This window comes from Lutzomyia longipalpis, chromosome 3 (assembly GCF_024334085.1).
Source record: "Lutzomyia longipalpis isolate SR_M1_2022 chromosome 3, ASM2433408v1".
Taxonomy (NCBI): Eukaryota; Metazoa; Arthropoda; class Insecta; order Diptera; family Psychodidae; genus Lutzomyia; species Lutzomyia longipalpis.
The window spans coordinates 19179408-19197761 of record NC_074709.1 but is presented as its reverse complement, the minus strand read 5'-3'; the positions used below and the strand labels follow the sequence as shown (position 1 = coordinate 19197761).

General features: G+C 32.8%; 1 protein-coding gene across 3 annotated transcripts in view; it reads right to left on the bottom strand.

Moving 5' to 3' along the window:
• Positions 1-1968: 1968 nt before the first annotated feature.
• The window catches only part of LOC129792479 (scavenger receptor class B member 1), a 43802-nt gene continuing 27416 nt past the window's right edge, over positions 1969-18354 (bottom strand). For all 3 annotated transcript variants that reach the window (XM_055831556.1, XM_055831554.1, XM_055831555.1), the window contains 5 exons: positions 14308-14560; positions 8312-8485; positions 6401-6969; positions 5395-5516; positions 1969-3278 (listed from right to left, as the gene is read on the bottom strand). In XM_055831556.1, the coding sequence (XP_055687531.1) occupies positions 2898-3278; positions 5395-5516; positions 6401-6969; positions 8312-8485; positions 14308-14560 (1499 nt within the window). In that variant the 3' untranslated portion in view covers positions 1969-2897. The remainder of the gene's footprint in view (positions 3279-5394; positions 5517-6400; positions 6970-8311; positions 8486-14307; positions 14561-18354) is intronic.

The window sequence follows — 18354 nt, the reverse complement described above, 5'->3', positions numbered from 1 at the left end:
AAGCCGGCGTGATTGATGTAAAGGACCACTTGAGTCCAACATTGTATTCACTGCTCGACTGTATTTTTGAATTAATAAAAACCAATCTTTGTGTAAAGTAACAAAGCTTTCCGAGGGCTTACTTTAACGTTCTCATTTTTGTAGATTCATCCTTATGGATGTAATTTCAGCCTAAAGGCGGCCAAGCATGATGATGATGATGATGACAAAGCCTCCGGATCAGCTCCTCTTGTGGTGCTCAACAGCCTTTCTGGCCAAGGGAAACATCTGAAGCTTATGGCACAGATGTTGCAGAATATGTTTCCCACAATTAACGTGTCCACATGAAGATGATGCTGAATATTTCAAAGAGGGAGTTGGAGCGGAGTCAGATCGGAATCTTTTTGCCCCCGTAGATCCAAAACGTCCACCCAAGTACAGGAAACGCCCTGCTGTTGAGCCCATATCCAAGAGAAAGCACTCCAAGAGAAAAAAAAACTCAACAACGGGAAGTCCGGAAAGACAAAAGTAAAACAAAAATCATTCAAATCTTCATCCGGGTAGGCAGGAAAGGTTGGGAAGGTTATAAAGAAGCTCAAGAGGTCCCGATGCCACGCTGGTCGAACATAATAAAGGTCTTCCTATTCATTTCAATGGTGTTCCAAAATTGAGGTTATGTTTTCCCGGACTGTACTTTCACTGCACTTTTCTATGTGATCCCAGTGGATATTGGGGAGTTTCTCTCGCGATTCTTCTATTTTTTATGTTCCCCTACAAGATGAGATGGGTTAAAATTGTTCTGCGATAGAGGATCATCCTTCATACATTCTGCCATCAACTCCTTTTAAAATGAGAAAAAAACCTAATTTTGACAGGTAGGTATTTTGATGGATGACAGACCTGTGTAAAGACATATCAGTTCACTTTCAGACAAAGTAAATAATGGGTTCAATTTGCGATTAAGAAATCTTTGAAATTTCGAAAATTCCTACCGAAATTTCAAGGGTTTCTTAGTCGCAGAATATGACCCATTGTTGAAATTAGATTTTATCAGAATTTCTCAGAGTTTTTTGAATTTTTTTTTCAAAAAAAAATAGCACTCAAAAAGCAAGATGCTAAAATTCAATGTGGGTAAATTGTTAAAAAGAAACCTTATCTTTCTTTAGTGTATAGTCTCACATTTTGTAATTTTATTACTTGGGGCATTAATAAATTTATTATTATTATTATTATTTATTATTATTATATGCTACGGATTATCTCTTTCTATGATAAACAATCTCATTATTTTACCACTGACGCATGATCGAATTGTCACTTCGTGCTAAAATAGTACAGTTTTTTGTAGACTTTGCTCATCAATCAACTAAAGATCCTCTTTCTATAATTTGTTGTACTAGTTAGTTATTTTTAATAGGTAATTAGTTTCCTTGCGTAATTAATAGTACCTACCTACTAATTATTAATTACGCAAAGAAACTAATTACAAAGGATAAGACGTCTCCAGTTTTGTGCAAAGCCTTCAAAATGCTGTTTTGACCGAGAGGAATCTTAAAATATCAAGCAATTGTATTTGAACTTAATCTTACGAGTCTTTGACGTCTACCTATTTAACGTCAACCCAGCCATAATTTTACGTACCCATTGGCTGATTGTCCCACTTTTTTTCAGTATGAGTGATTTTCCAGTGAAAATGTGGATAAGTGAAGATGCCCAGATTTTCATTTGGATGTGTTTTTGTGATATCAAGTAAGTAATAAAGGGTAAAAATCCATCCAGGAAAATGATAAATAAATTATCTTTTTTGTAAAATAGTTTAACAAGTGGCTAAAATCGTGTACGTAGCAGGATTCCTCATTGCAAGTTCTAGGAGACTTATAAAATAAAAAAAAATGACTTATCGTTGAAAAGGTTTTGATGCCGTGTAGCTACAGTTCAGTCAGAGTACGACTTAATGATCTTTACATGGTTTCAAAGAAAAACAAAAACTTGTGAAATTACAGTATTTATTAAACAAAAACCAACTTTATCACAAATCTTATATTCTTCTATCAATTTATCGTTATAAATCCCTCAATTTTTTTAAAACAATTTTTGTTCACCCAGTTTTTTTTTCACTTTCTACGCTATTTTTGCAGTATTTTTTTTTGGATTGTTCTTCATAATATTTTATGTACAAATTTTACAATTAAGGTAAAAAATAATTTCTTTTGAGATTACACGAGAAAAATGGGGGCGGACTATGATTATATTGGATGGTAAAATCTAATGTAAAAGGAGACAGAATGGACGGATTCTATTGCACAGTGCTGGTTAACCCTAACACCTGCCACGCGGTTTAATCGCCACAATCCAAACATTTTGAATTTAGCGCAACCATTTTAATACATATGGTTCATTTTTTCATTTTCTTAACTAAACAATAATAAGAGATTATAGGCGCTTCTACACTGTGATACAAAAATCATAATATAAATTATTTACAAAATAATGGAAGAAAAAATTACCATTGTCTGGAATGAAAGTTTTAGAGAGTTTTTGGGGGAGAAAGGGCGACTATGGCAACGCGGGAAGATTACAAATGACTCCCCTGGTGCGGGGAAGTCTCATAGGGACTCTTAGGAGGGGGCAAAAAGGAGAAAATTAGAAGGTGAGGATGAAGGTGAAAATTAGTTTTATTTTACGTATTAGAGGATCGTGAAGGTTTATGGTAATTTCTTGTACACTTGCACTTTCTAGAATTCCCTATCGCGAAGATTAAAACTTGTCCACATCATCATTGAAACCTTAAATACCATACTCTTAATTAAATACACCATTTTTTTTTACTGTACTTGTTTCCGCTTTTTTATGTCCTCTATCAAAATGAAGAGTTCCTACACACATGAGTTTCCTACAAGCTACCTAGACGAAATTAGTTAAAATCGCTCTTTGTTGTCCATCTTTGACTTTTTCTTGGCCTGATCTATTGACGCCGTAGCGAGGAAATTGGAGGAGTCTAAATGCAGCGTGCTCTGCCGATGCGAACTTCGCACCAGGCATGTCACAGCTAGGACCAGCAGAACGGCACCCAGGGCATACAGTGCAATCATAAGGCCAAGTTGTGCCTTTGGCGGGAGCGTATTGGCCAGCAGCATGAGGTCCGTCACCTCATCGGGGAGCCCATCGATTCCCTCCTCGAACCACAGAATTGGGAAGACAATGTCGGGGAAGTTTGCCACCTGCTTAATGTCCACAACTTGACTCACAGCAAGATTTATTTGAATACGTGCCCGAGCTCGCAGTGCTGTTCCCATTTCCTGAAAGATTTATTTTATTTTATTATTATTTTTGTTTAATTTATGATATTTTGATTAATGTTTTTGAGTATAAGAAAAACATTAATTTATTATTGATTTCTTAAAATAAATATTGTTAAATTAATTATTTAAAATTAATTATGATAAAACAAGATTAATCTTAAGATTCAAAAGTCTTGAAAAAAATATTTTAAAAAAAACGTTTATATTAGAATAGATACTTTGAAAAATTAGGATTTTGCAAATGGTTAGGGGAGACCGGGGTAAAAATAGTCAATTTGCATAAATCCTTATCTGCAGGATTCCCCAAAGGCAAGAAAATTTCCTCGATAGGTCATTCTTATAGGAAATTTCCTGGCCTACAACTTTGTCTCAGAGCACTTTTCTCTATCTCCACGGGAAATATAAGTTTTCGAGCTTTTCCTGAACCCTTCCGCTTCTGACTTTTTTTAGACGCGGCGGGTAAATATAGTCACCAGTAGGCTAAATAAAGTCGGTCGAATTTTCCGACATTTCCAATGATTTTCCACCTGAGAGATTGATAGTAGTTGATAGCTAAACTTCTCACCTTTTGATCCGCGACAAGGAATTTCACTTTTATACGCACTAAAACAGAGAATTTTGCGATTTTCTCAAACACGTCATTTTGCAACAAATGAATAGAAAATATGCCAAAAATTTCGATCTCCCATATGATTTACATGGGATGACTAGATCTACCCCAAGGGGTATGTTTTGATTCAAAAAATTGTAGAAAAAAATCATTAAAAGTTAATGAAAAATACACCTTGGCAACGTTTTCTGCACTAACCCAGGTAGTGAGAAAAATTATCAGATTGGAAAATTGCTGAAGGAAAACTTCGGAAAACGCGTTTTTCTCAATACGCAAAAGTTTGGGAAATGGGCCAAAAATCTATTTTCATTTTTAACTCCTAAAGTACTGATCGCATAACCTCTAAATTACTGTCAAAAATTATAGGTTGGTAGGGCTTTCCACCAGATTTTTTTCCGATTTTTCCGATTAATAACTTCAGAGAAATTGGCATTTGAAAATTCGAAAATGACTATTTTTACCCCGGTCTCCCCTAAATATCCCTTATTCTTGATATTGTGTGAGTCTTATTTTAATTTATTATTTCAGTACTTTCTATTTATTTTTTTAAATACTTTAAAACTGTTAAATTACACTTAAAATGACATTAAAATTTTTGTTTTTTTTCTACAATTTGTGAATTAAAAAACTCATAAGTCCTAAGTTAAAGAATTGTAAGATTTAATTAAACTGACAAAACAAATTGCAGGTGAAAATTAAATTGAAAGAAATCACATAATTTTGATTTTTTAGCCATGCCACATACTAAATGCTATAAAGCAGAAAATAAAATTTAAATTTAAATTTTTTCAATTTTTAATTTTCTTTAGGTTAGGAATGGCTTTCGTTAAGCTCTATTCTATTTGTTCTTCGTAATGGAAAACTTGTAGGTCACTTATCAATGGATAATTCAATTAATAGGTAATAATTAACCATAATTCCGATTTAATGGTTTTTGTCTAGACTATTAAGCATTTTTCTATGAAAATACGGAATCGGATAAGAATCTTTAGAAAACGAAAAAGAAAAAAAAAGAAAAGATTTTCTATCTAATCGTAACCTATAGTTATTTTCATATATCTAGTTAGGTCTGAAAATAAACATAAGTATCATAAATAGATCATAAATACATTAAAAAATAAATAAAATTTTCCTAATTAAAATTTCTTAATGAAAATTCACTTAAAATGCTTCAAGAATAATATTTAAGTTTATATAGATTTTCCGCTCTTGAAATGTTATCAAAATTTAAAAAAAAAGAAAGAAAATCGTTGACCTGACACAAATTCCAAAAACTTTCAGTGCTCTAATGAACTATCATTCTATTCATCCTACTCACATACTTCTAACTTCTGATTGACTTAATTTTGCTTTGTCAAATTTATCTTCAAATTTTAGAACTTTTAAACATAATTCTATATTTTGGAAAGTCTTTCTGGAAACATCTGATTGTGAGAGGAAACTTTTCTAATGAAACTCAAAAGTCGAATAAAACTAAATTATAAGTTTTAGAGAAAATCTCACCGGTTGCACATCGATGTACAGTTGATGTTTCTCTTTCTCTGGCGGTGAAATACCTTCAACGGCTAATCTGTAGCTCTGGTCGGCCATGTAGAAATGCGGGAAACTCAGGAGGATTGGCGAATCTGCAAAATTGAAGGAGAAAAAAGACATTGATTTAGGAGCTTCCATGACTTAGTGACATAAACTACACTCATTGACCTCCCCACCACCCTCGCCACCTTCCTCTGTGTTGCACAACAAGAAACTAAAATATGATTAATTGCATGAACATTGTCATGAAATATTAGAGAGTTTTATTTCTCGCGAGACTTAATGGATCTCCGGCAGCTATTTTAAATGATGGTGTTTTTAATTGCAGCTTATTTGTCGTAAAGACTCAGCGGAATTTTGCGGAAAGAATGCGTTGACGCAACGTTCTAAAGAAGTCTCACCGCAACTGAGTCATCAAAGTGATTTTCACATATTTCACATCTTAATTAAATAAATATTGAGACTAAATCGATTTTATAGCTTCGTTGTTATCACAACAAACAAAGAATGGGGAAAAACATCCGTGAAGAAAAATTAAACAAATCAAACATTCCATTAAATGATTCTCAAAAGTTCTTTTCTGGAGAAATTCTCAAATTATTTGAGATTTTAGCTTTGATTCATTTTTTTCTTTGGAATTATGCTGGGATGACGGTGGTGTGAGGGTCTTGTATGAAAAGAAAAATTACATAATAATTTTTATATTGCAATTTACATCATCAAAATGGGATCTCGATTGAAACAAATTGATCCAACAAAGTGAAAATAAATTATTGGCTCAATAGCTATTACAAAATCAAACAATCTGATCGCGAAGTTAATTAGGGTCTCTCAAAGTAAAATCGTAAGGTGATAGCTTATGCTGTAGCAGCAATCAATCATAAATTTTTCACGATACTCTTTAAATTTTGTATAGGTAACCTAAATCTCAGCTTAGGCAGCTGATATGTGTTAAGCAAGCTTTTTTTCTCCTTACCAAATTGACAGGCGGATACATTGAAGAAACCATGTGGTGCACATGGGGGTCCCGCAGGGCAGAAGCACTTGTTGTCGGGATTCTTCTCAACGGACGCAAAGACATCCTCACTCGGTGTAAATCGATATCCTGGCACGTGATTCCTCGTGTCGACCTCCTTTTCGAACGACAACGGCATGAGGCGGCACAGATCCTTCTCGTACACGTAGAGTGTCGTATTTTTCGAAATGTGTGGCGGGAAAATGGATCCATCGGACCCATTTAGCCTATTGCATCGTTCCTCTGACCAATGGGGCAGATGCGAGTACCCATTGTACTTGTCGATGATACCATACTTCGTGATGTCGTCCACACCTGACCACATTGTTACGCGATCGCGCGATGTGCTGTTCTTTCCGTACATCAGCCCAAATTCCTCATAGGGCAACTTCTGTTCTTTCGGCACGACGTCCTTGGCCAATTTGAGCAGAGGATCCTCATAGCCCCAAAGAAGTTGTCCCACGGATACCTCAACGAAGGGCTTTATCTTCAGGATGTCCATTATACTGGCCATTGCCAATCGGAGAAATCTGAAAAGGACACATTAATTTTTCAATTTAATTTACTTATATTCCATCGACAAAGATTTAGGTATTTTGTAAGGACCAGCTCGTTTTAAATTAACATTTCCTTATTTATTTTTTAGAAATCTCTTATCAATCTAATTTTAATGTGATTTTTAAGACTCTCAAACTAGACAACCTCTGGCTTGATTAGGTATTTTAAAGAAAATAAAATGAATTTAATGGAAACATTAAAACTTTTGATTTTTTCATCACGATATTTATTCTATTGATGCTTTAAGAGAATTTTTATCACTCAAATAACGTTTTTTTGGTCTAGTTTACGTAATTTCAACGCATTTCTATCTTTAAGAATTGAAAAAAAAACCAATAAAATTTGAGAAAACAGAATTTTTACGATTGAGCCTAGATATGACCCAAAGAATACGAAAGGGTTAATAAAAACGGCACGTATTTTATCCCCTACATATGCATTAATTTATATCACATTTTGGAGACTAATAATACTTCCTCAGGTCTATAATTAAATTTTGACAGAGAAGGTATTTTTTATCAATGATTTATAAATGTTTTATAAAAAATCTTTAAAAATATTTGAAAAATTTATTTTTTCCCTATTTTAATAATTCTTACTTATTTTTTTAAAAAAATTAGTTTTAAGAGCTTTTGTAAATTCTCAATTTTTGTAAAAACATTACAAATAAAAGGAAGATAAAATTCAAAATTGTTAAAATTTGTTTTTCGACATGAAGAAGAAGACAAATATCTCCGAAATATCATATGAATAAAAAAAACAAAGAAGCTATTAAACCTTTCGCGTCCCTTGGGTCCTACGCTGACCCAAACGCGAAACATTTTATTTTTCTAAATTTTTATGAATTGGATTGTTTGTCCAAGTTACAAAAATGCATCAAATTCACAAATTCGCAAAAGAGGCCAAAGAAGTAGTTTTGACTGAGAACGAAGAGCACATGTTTCAATTCTTCACGTGGACGCAAAAGGGTTAAATGCATATTCCGGAGTTTAAGTCATAAACAATCTCAATTGAATGAGATTATTCCATTTAATCTATTCTGCTGTTCATAATAACCCACTCTAAAGCTCAAAAAAAGCTTTTTAAACTCTAAAAAATTTATCCACGATATCAACATAAATTTTAAATGATTTAAATATCCGTTCGTGATGGAACCTTGTCTAATGATATTTATCATAAAGGTAATTGAGCAACAAACTAAAAAATACATAATTAAAGATCTACTTATAAATCAAAGAAGTTTGAATCGTAGGTTAGTAATCTATAAAACTTGCAGATATACTCAACTCTGATTTCTAAGTTATATAGACTCACCTTGCAGCATGTTTACTTTGTGATGTTGCACTCAGCATGGGAATGTTGGGTACAATGACGACGTCATCTTCTGAACCACCTGAGAGCTCTTCATTGAAGATATACACCCTTTTGGCATTAAAGCTCAGTGTCCCATTGTCATTCTCAACTATGTCCACCTTTTCCCATTTTTGTCTGCAATAAAATAAAAATTTCTGGTGAGAAAAAAACATTCTAAAGTAACAAAGTATTTTTTGGGGTGAGGGAAATCCATTGTCCTTGGACCCTCTCAATGGACATGTCATCCTGAAATTGAGGAAATAATTCGGGTTCTTTTTGCGTGTGATCACACCACTCTTGAAAACTAAGCTCTCTCGTCAATTACCATGCTTGTTATAATGCCATCAATAGTGCCCCTCAATTGTATGTCAAATAAAAACACATTGCGATGGAAAACAACTTTTTTTCGGCAGCTCTTTTGCACCATGAACTTGAGCTTTTTGGGTTGTAATTGCGCGTTTTCGCCTTGGTCGTTTTTTTTTCACGGGTCTTTTGTATAATCTATTTGTGAGAAGGGAATAAAAAATTCTCACTCGTGATCTCCAAGTGGAATGGATATAATGGTTCTCATATTACTATTTAATATTATAGGTATGCTTTTTCCTGATTCCTCTCGACGAGAGAACTTGTTCTCCTCACCTTCAACATTAGATGAAGAAGAAGAAAAAAAATGATCAATCACTGCCATCACAATCAGAATATTATTAGTGATAAAAATCCACATGGAATTGAGGTGTAAAAATCCTCAATAAAATAATCTTATTCACGTGGTTGCAAACCTCGAAAGTTTAATGAGAAGTCACTGATAGTGCTCATATGGGTTTTTCTTGTGTGATCATTGAACAGGTAAATTCACTTCTCTTTGCTTTCTTCTCACTGTATTTCAGCTATTTTCTCATTTTTTTTCTGCACGTTATACAACGTACGATATGCATCCACAATATTATTTTTATATAGACCATACTTTCAGTTTTAAGCAAAATGTGTGTACATATAGCAAATATACGATGCAGTGTATAAAGTACAATATGTTATTAAATAAAGACGAAATACTCGGGCGAGAGTTCCGAGTACATTGTATATGGTTTTGGTCCCATTGTTGGGTTTTATTTTTGTAGCACACGCACTATAAGACGTATATGTTGTATACATATGAAAAATATTTCCCATCGTAATTATAACATGAAAGAAGTGACATTTTGTAACGTTGCAGAAAAATGTTTGGTGTTTTGCAATATACTTACTTATATTTGAACACAACCACTTCTTTACCTTCCCACCGCGTGGTTGAATCGTCCAACACGCCAAAAATATGCAAATATTTTACCAAACAGACCAGTAATTTTTTCCTTGCAACTTGTCATAAATTTCTGATGATGCAAAAATTCATGAGAATCATGTTGATGTACTGAGAGGGAAAATTATTGAAAAACAAGTTCTTTCGATGAGATTTTCATCTATAGAGTCATTTTTTGTGAAGAAATTGCGCTCAATGAAGCATAAGAGGGAAGAGACGAGAAGCTTCCAAGCATTGAATGGAATATATTCTGGAAAATTGTTTTTCTGACTTTTCTAAATGCACGATTTATGTTACGAAAATTCATCTATGAATTTTTACTCAGGGAGAAAGAAAAATAAATGATCGGAATTTCTAGTTTTCAATTGTGAAAAACTTCTGATGCTTTTCCAGTGAGCGATGGGAAGAAATTGAAGACTATCTTTAATGTTTTTCTTAATTTAATAAGTTCTTGAAAACATTGATTTTGTACACATTCTTAATTTTGTTTAACCTTTACAAGCTACTGCTGAGGATGCTAGAAAATTTTCGGAAAGATTTTGTAAGTATTGCCTATACAAGGAATAGCTATGAAAATTTTTATCAATATAAAAATGAATTATGAAGAATATGAATTTTCCAACTGAGAAAATTCAAGAATCTAAATTGAGATTGGGGTAGATTCTGATAAAAATCTTTTCTTTTCTTTTCTTACAATTCGTCATTTATAAGATTCTTGTTATTTTGGGAAAATCTTACAAGATTTTGACATTTTATTTTATTCTTTAATCGTGTTTTTGAAGGATAATTACTTTTCCATTACATTTAAAAATATTTCTGACTGTTTTCTGTAAGTACAAATTCTTTGCTTTTCTTTTATAGAACAACAAAAGAACTATTTTAAAATATCAGCTATTAAAATCTTGCAACAAATTGTTAGAAAAGAAAAGAAAAGAAATTATTTTTATCAGAAAAGAAGAACTCCACGTCACAATGGAATATTCATGAACTTTTTGAGTAAAGTTTAGGAAAAATCATAATAGTCTAATGAAGCTGGAAATTGATCAAGATTGTAAAGATTCAATTTAATTTTGAGATTCCATTTTAAGAATTTTTATTTATCTGAAAATTGGAACCAAATTTTTGTCAAGATTCGGTTTTAGGAAAATAAGCTTAATCCTTTCTTGCTCACAAGAACCATAGAAAAAATAAATTTTTCACTTTATTCATTACGAATTTATTCTATGGATGCTCTCAAAAGACATTTCTTAAACAAGATTTCTTTTTTGCCCTGTTTTATGTAAAATTAATGCATTTTATTTAAATTATTAGAACCTTTAAATTAATTTTAATTCGAAAAAATTAAATATTTCATATTTGGGTGAAAGACAAGAAGAAAGGGTGAAGCTTTTTAAACGATTTTTCTTAAATCTCTTAACGTGTAAAATATTTTAAAATACCCTGAACTGTAATGAAAATTGACTGAAAATCAAACTAATTTTTCCCAGCAGATCATACAGAGAAAAATGGAAAGTTTTTTTTTTTATTTTCTGAATAATTTATAATGAATCTTCCAATGTTGTAAGAAGATACTTAAAATTTAATAAATTCCTCTACTCTGTTACAAGCCATCATTAATCTTTTCAAAAATTAAGTCATGTCAATTTCTTTTGCACAAAAAAGATGCCAAAACACCACATCTTTGATTTTCACGTCATAATTTCTGCAATTAAAAATCGCATGTTTCTTTCAACATATTTCTTCATTTGTACTAATGTTAATTTGCGCAAAAAAATGTACATCTGCGTGGTATTCGTGTTGCTATTTTGAATTTAAAGAATGAGGAAAAAAAATAGAGCAGTAAGAAAATCAAACAACTTGGGGGAGATGTGTGGGCGAAATTTTCCAAATAAAACTAGCACAATATTGCATGAGTGCAAGTGAGGATGAATAAATTAATTATGGCAATTTTGTGTGTGCCCAGACAGACAAATTCTGACCAGATTTACGGGTGGAGTGAGGGAGGAATTTTCAAATTGTTGACTCGGAGTGGTACCATGAAAAACAGCAAGTCAAGCAAAATTCCCTGACTGCAGTTCACGTAATCCACAATCTGTTGACAAACTCTCTGGTGGCACTATTGAATTGACTTAATTGACCTCAACAAATTTAATTGAAATCCCTTGCAAAACATTTAGTTTATATACAACTTGCATCCCAAATTCGATGGACAGTGCGCGGTGGTGAAACACTGAATTTCCCCGACGGAAAAAAAAGAGTGAACCCCATTGTCCGTGGAAAAGGTCGTCGTGAATCGAGAAATGAAGAAATTAAGCGGCACAAAAGGCAGCAAAAAAGCAATGAGGGGTACAAAAAAAATTTAAATATCGCAATTGTGAGGCAACTTTCTCTTGCGCTCGAGCATATGGGATTCTGCAATGCTTTGCAACATCAACACATTTTTAGCATATCTCCATGTCTCATGACTTTTTTGTCCCATCCGCCCATGAAATAAAAAAAAAGAATCAACATCCCTGACAAATTATCCATCCACACGTGCATACGGGGAGGAGCTGATGATGGGAAACTTTGTGCTTATGGCACTCCAACACCACACATGGCAGAGAGCACCCAAAAGAAATTTAATTGCACCCGCCGTGAAAGTGTGAGTTGCAAATTGTGTCACGAAATCTCATTCATGAGGACGTGAAAAAAAATCATTAAAAACAATTCAATATTGCCATTGTTGGATGAAGAAAATAAATCTGAAGCCAGGTGGAAAATTAAAGATCACCAATGTTTGCATTAACAAAAAAATTTTTGCCATTTGGCTGCTTAAGACAATTTAATGTACCCACCAGTGATTCGTTGTGAATATATATGTTTTTTATCTGCCAATTTTGAGTGCAAAATATTACATAATGCACGCATTTTGGCGGCTTTTCGCCCTGCACGGAGTCTCAGCAATTAATTAATTCATGAAGCAATAATCGGTATGTCTGGGTGGGTGAGGTGAAAAGAGTGTTCCACGAAGGCGAGGGATTCCCGCCAGGAAAGTCCAAACATCGTAAAATTGCATAAAAATTGCGAAAAAGAAAGCGGATATGTCGGTGATAAATATAAAAGACTCAAGGCAAAGCAAGTTCACTTTTTCTCCTCATTCAAGTTGAATTTATTTATGGGAAATAGGGTGCAGTGGGGTAATTTTATTACCTAAAAATTTATAAGTTAACTGTTAAGAAAGATTTATCTCCTCAGCCATCTCAGCTTGAGGAAAGCTGAAAGTTCTGGTAAAAAATTTAACGTATTTAATCACGTTTTAATGAATTTTTAAAAGAATATTTACAATAGACCAGCTGGGTTAACCTTTATTGCACGATGCGTAAAAAACATCCTAATATTATTACAATATTATTCTTCATTAACTTTGGAAAATACAAAACTGTTAGTTTTGTATTTTGTTGAAAATACAAAACTGTTAGTTTTGTATTTTATTACGCTTGGAGAAATTAAAAAAAAAATAACAGAAGATCAGCCGGGTTAAATTTTATTACACGATGCATAAAAAACATCTAATATTATTCCTCATTGCCTTTGGAAAATACAAAACTCATAGTTTCGTATTTTTTTACGCTTGGAGAAATTAAAAAAAATTAACAGAAGACCAGCCGGGTAAACATTTATTACATGACGCGTAAAAATATTATCAATTTTAACGTAATATTATTCTTCTGTCATTTAGAATTAGAAAATTACGACACTCGATGTTTCGTATTTTATCACGTTTAATTGAGTTTTAGAATAATCAACAATAGGCCTGCCGGGTAAACTTTTATTACAGGACACGTAAAAAATTTTCCAATATTATTCTTTAACTTTAAAAAATTCTAGACTCAAAATTTCATATTTTATTACATTTTGTGTAATTTTATAAAAATCATCAATGAACCAGCTGGGTAAACTTTTTTTAAACGATGCATAAAAATTATTTCTCAATATTATATCGAGGCTTATCGTGTTAAGATAGTTTCTTTTACTCTTAAGAGTCTTTGAATATAACAATAACTTCTACAAAGTTACCCTTCTCTACGGTATTTGAAGGATACACTAAAGAACGCTTTTCAATTAAATTGTGATTCCTACACAACTTTTAAAACCCTATTCTCGCCTAATTTATCTTAATGACTTGAGAAAAAATTCAAAATATAATTTAATTTTTGAAAATAATAATTTTGCAAAGTTTTATTAATAAACTAAAAATACATAACACTATATATTTTCAATTAATTTCAATTCTACATCATAAATTCCAATTTCCTGCCACACGATGGCGAATACTTAAATTTTAAATGATTGAGTGTCCAATTTCAACACCATACCTGGTGCTAATTTGCATTTTCCTCTGAATAAATATTTATTTAATATTCATGATTACTCATTTCAAAACTCATGAGTACCCAGAGACTGGAAGAAAATTATTTGAGTTTGATCTCATGTTGCTGGGAAGTAGCTATATACAGCAAAAGTTCTTCAAAGTAAATGCGTTATCTTTTGAATTAAAATTCAATCAGCGCACGGAGCAAATGACGGTGTGGAGGCGACGTGTTTTTGTGTGATAAAAGATACATAACATACAAGGTGTATGCGTAATTATGGGAAATAGGTTAATTTATATACTTACAGGTAGACGTAGGGTCCTAGTTCATCTAGGATGGGCTTTGAGCCATTGTTGAGGAACTCATCGGCATTGGTGACATTGTACACGTAGAGACGAATGAATGGCTCTACGGGTGGCCTAGACCACCATCCGAAGGACTGTCCACCTGGTCGAAGGGCCACTTGGTGGTCAATTACTAATCTAACTAGAGCTGAGAATCCAAATGTGACTAGAACACCTAAAACTAGAAGGCACAGCGCGAAGGCTATGACGAACCCTGAAATGATAAAAAGAAAATATATATTTAGCAACATTAATTTGCTACCTTGCCTTTGAATATTATTCTTGGCTCTTTTTTTTCGAGCTGCAATTCTTTTTATCTTCTAAATGAATTAAATTAAAGAATCTAATTAAATTCCATGTAGCTTTGGCAATAAAGTGAATTTTTGAGCTTGATTTTTAAGCTTCTTTGGGAGTCATTAGCATTTCTTCCTAATTGAAAACGGTTTCCTGCCCAATCTACCTTAGCGCGCGCTTTCCACGACACGATGGAACATCACGAAGAATTAATTAGTGGCAAATTAACAACATATAACTGCCGTTATTGTCAAAAATTTACCATCGTTTTTGGCTAAATCTCTCATCGTAATTAAATTAAACTGAAGATGTTATGTGGGGAGCTGGGAGAGCATCTGTGCCTCCACAGGTAAGACAAGGTGTAGATTTTTGTCTTGTCGAGCGCATTTTTCCATGTTCGCAGCCATGAAAATGTCCAACAAGTTGCATGGAGACTGCAAAGAATCCACCACATGGTCAATCGAGGGCACTTAGACAATATTTCCCGAACGTGATGCATGTGAACGCGAAATGAGAATCTCAATGTTTAATCCGGGTCATGTGATGAGGGGGAGTTTAGAGTTCAGGAACAAATCGTGAATCAGTAATCAAAGAATTTTATTAAACGCAATAAAACGTGTCAGTATGAACTTTGTATCATACCTACAACTGGTGGTGATTGAATGATTAGTGTTTTCACGGAAACTTTGAGGATATTTTCTTCATTTTATGACTCACTCAAGTCGACAGCTAAGATAAAATTCTCCACTCTAACACCTCGAGTAATCACCAATAAAACTTCATCAGTTTCATCTGCTTCATCAGCATCTTTATACATAAAATCTTGTGGACATTGTTCGCCCTGTCACTGCCCACAAGTTGAGGTCTTTCTCATGGGTCCCACAAAAATCTCCACCAAACTTTCAGTGGGAAAAATTTACTTTTAACTTGAAAAAAATCCCTGAGAAATCTCAAGTTGGTAAAATAAATTAGATTCTTGCAGCAACCCCCCTTTTAAGCTGCACCTCCATCAATTCTTACGGATTTTTTTGTGCCATGCCAGGAAATGTGGTGTGAATTGAGTCAAGTCGATGCACTTTGTGAAATCGACTTTCGCATTTGCATTTCTTCGTGGTATACAGAATTTCATGCACATTGAGATTCCAGCGAGAGACTATACCTCCCTCATACACAAAAGATCATGCCAACACGAAGGAATTTCAAATGCCAATCCGCAGAAAAGGCTTCATATACATATTAATTTTGGTGAGAAATTGCTCGACTTTGCTATATACACCCAACCAATTAAATTTGCCATTCTCAATTGCTTCCAGGTTTAATTCAAATTTTCTTGAATAGTTATCAAGTGCAAATTTTTGTTAAAATTAACTATTTTAAGCCATGCAAACCAATTTATTTTTATAGCTAAATTGGTTTTCAATTCTCTTTTCCACAAATAGACTTTTTTTAAAATAAAAAAGGTATTTAAATGCACGATTTTTCAGCAAATATTCCTTAATTTTCGATCACTTCTCAAGCCAAATACATTTTATTTTATGTAAAAAAGTCAAGTGTAGCAAAAGTGCGAAAATTGAAAAACACTAAACCAAAAAAAAACAATTTAAGAAAATCAAAACTTTCAATGAAAATTCATAAGACTGAAGAAAAACAGTTGGAAAATGCCGAAAATGTGATAAAAAGTCGCAAAAGCTTAGGAAATATTTAGAAAATACAATGAAAATGCTAATAGCCCAAGAAAATGTTTGAAATTGCGAAAAAAAAGTCTAGAAAATTAAAGAAAATCTTTAGAAATTGCAGTGAAAACGCATAAATCTCAAACAAACGTTTTAAAACTGTGATGTTCAGAGAAAAATGCTTGTGAAAATTTAAAAAAAAAATTCCGAAAATGCAAACAAAACAATCAAAATTTTGGGAAGAATTTTGGAAAATATGATACGAGTTTACAAAATTCATAAAACATTCCGAAAATGTGAAAAAAATCACAAAATAAAAAAAAATATTAAAAAATACGATCAAATTGCGAAAAAAAATCTGAAAATAAAATTAAATGTAAAAAAAACTTTTAAAAAATGTTATAAAAAAAAACGTGAAAAACATTGAAAACATCTAATTTTTTTTAAATCAGCAAAACTTCGATTAGATGATTTTGTAAGTAACTAAAAAATGTAAATTTAATGGAAAATAATTTTAAGAACAAAGGAAAACCACCACAAAAACCTTAAAATGTATTTTAAAAATTGAACCTTAAGAAATTGGTTATAAATTCTATCATTCTTATCTTATTAAAGGTAATTGGTAAATTGGTGAATTTTAGACATGATATTTCTTTTTGGATATTCCAATTACGGGGGCAATCAACTAAAATTCCCAATCAACATGACATCGCGTTGGTTAACGATAAATCACAAGTAGAGTCATCGTAAATTAATGTAGGTTGTCAAAGAGAAAACTGCACACAGTTTGATGTTTTTTTTTTCTTGCGGAGCATAAGAAATCTAAAGTGAGAGACAGTGTGCAATCCCAATTGAGCTGGACATTGAGCTTTGAATATCAAATACAGAAAGTCACTCATCTTTGAAATACATAATGAAGTGCCCTGAAAGTGTTGTTTTGTGCAACAGCATGAACGTGAGTTGAGCGATTTGTACTTCTTTCGCAACGGCAAGGTGCTTTGAGTGGCAGCATTGACCCAGTGTTTGGCTGTTTTGACAACAAATTATTTTTTTGCTTAATGATTATCGATGGTTTGACACGCCAATGGGTGGGCTGCGCAAAGGTCTAGTTTGTGATAAGTCAAATAAGAGGAGATTTTTCAATTGGATGTTGGATTAAGATTGCAAGATTGTACCATTCAACCTTGTTCTCAAATTGAATTTTTTCTTCTCCAAAATATCGTGTTTAGGTACGTTCTAAGAGCCTTGAATTTGGACCTTTTGGATGTTTTCTCTTACCCTCCGGCGATGATCCTAATTATTTTTTTCTTATGATGGAGTGCCACAAAAAATATTTTTTAAAGAAAAATTCTTATATTCTTTAATCATAAAAGCGCACGTGATTCACGTTTTTAAAAAAAATTGCTTAATTTTCTTGTAATTTAGTACTTTTACGTGACGAGGACGTTCAAAGGCGAAGAAAATCAAAATTTTTCCCTCAAAAATTGATTTTCTCGCTGTCAATTGAAAATATTGTTTTTTGGTGAATTTCATTATAAGATTTCCCTGAGAAATCTTTAGCGGCTTTTATTGCAATGCACATGACCTTCCCACGAAGAAACTCCCATAGAGGGGTCCCCCATAACAAGAGTGATAAAATTTTCACGGGGTCAGTGAATACAATCGACACTTTTTCTCTGGCACAAACAAAGAAGGATAAAGAGATGTTTTATAGATGGAAATTCGACAAAATATCCATCCCCTAATCAGTCATGTCTCATTGTAAATTGCACGATACACACACCGCATTTTCCCAGCAATTGCGACACATATTAATAAAATACAAAAGCCAACATCGCATAGAGTGCAAAAATGTTATGAAATCTCTATATGGAAATTAGCTGCATACCTCTTTTTTGTCTTTTACAGAATAATTAAATTAAAATGTTTATAAGCAAATGAACTCCATTGGAGATGTCTATTTGCAAAAGTAAATGCTCAATTTTTTTTCTTTTGCTACCGGAGATTGTGATAAAAAGGCTCCAAATCAGCCGTATGGGAA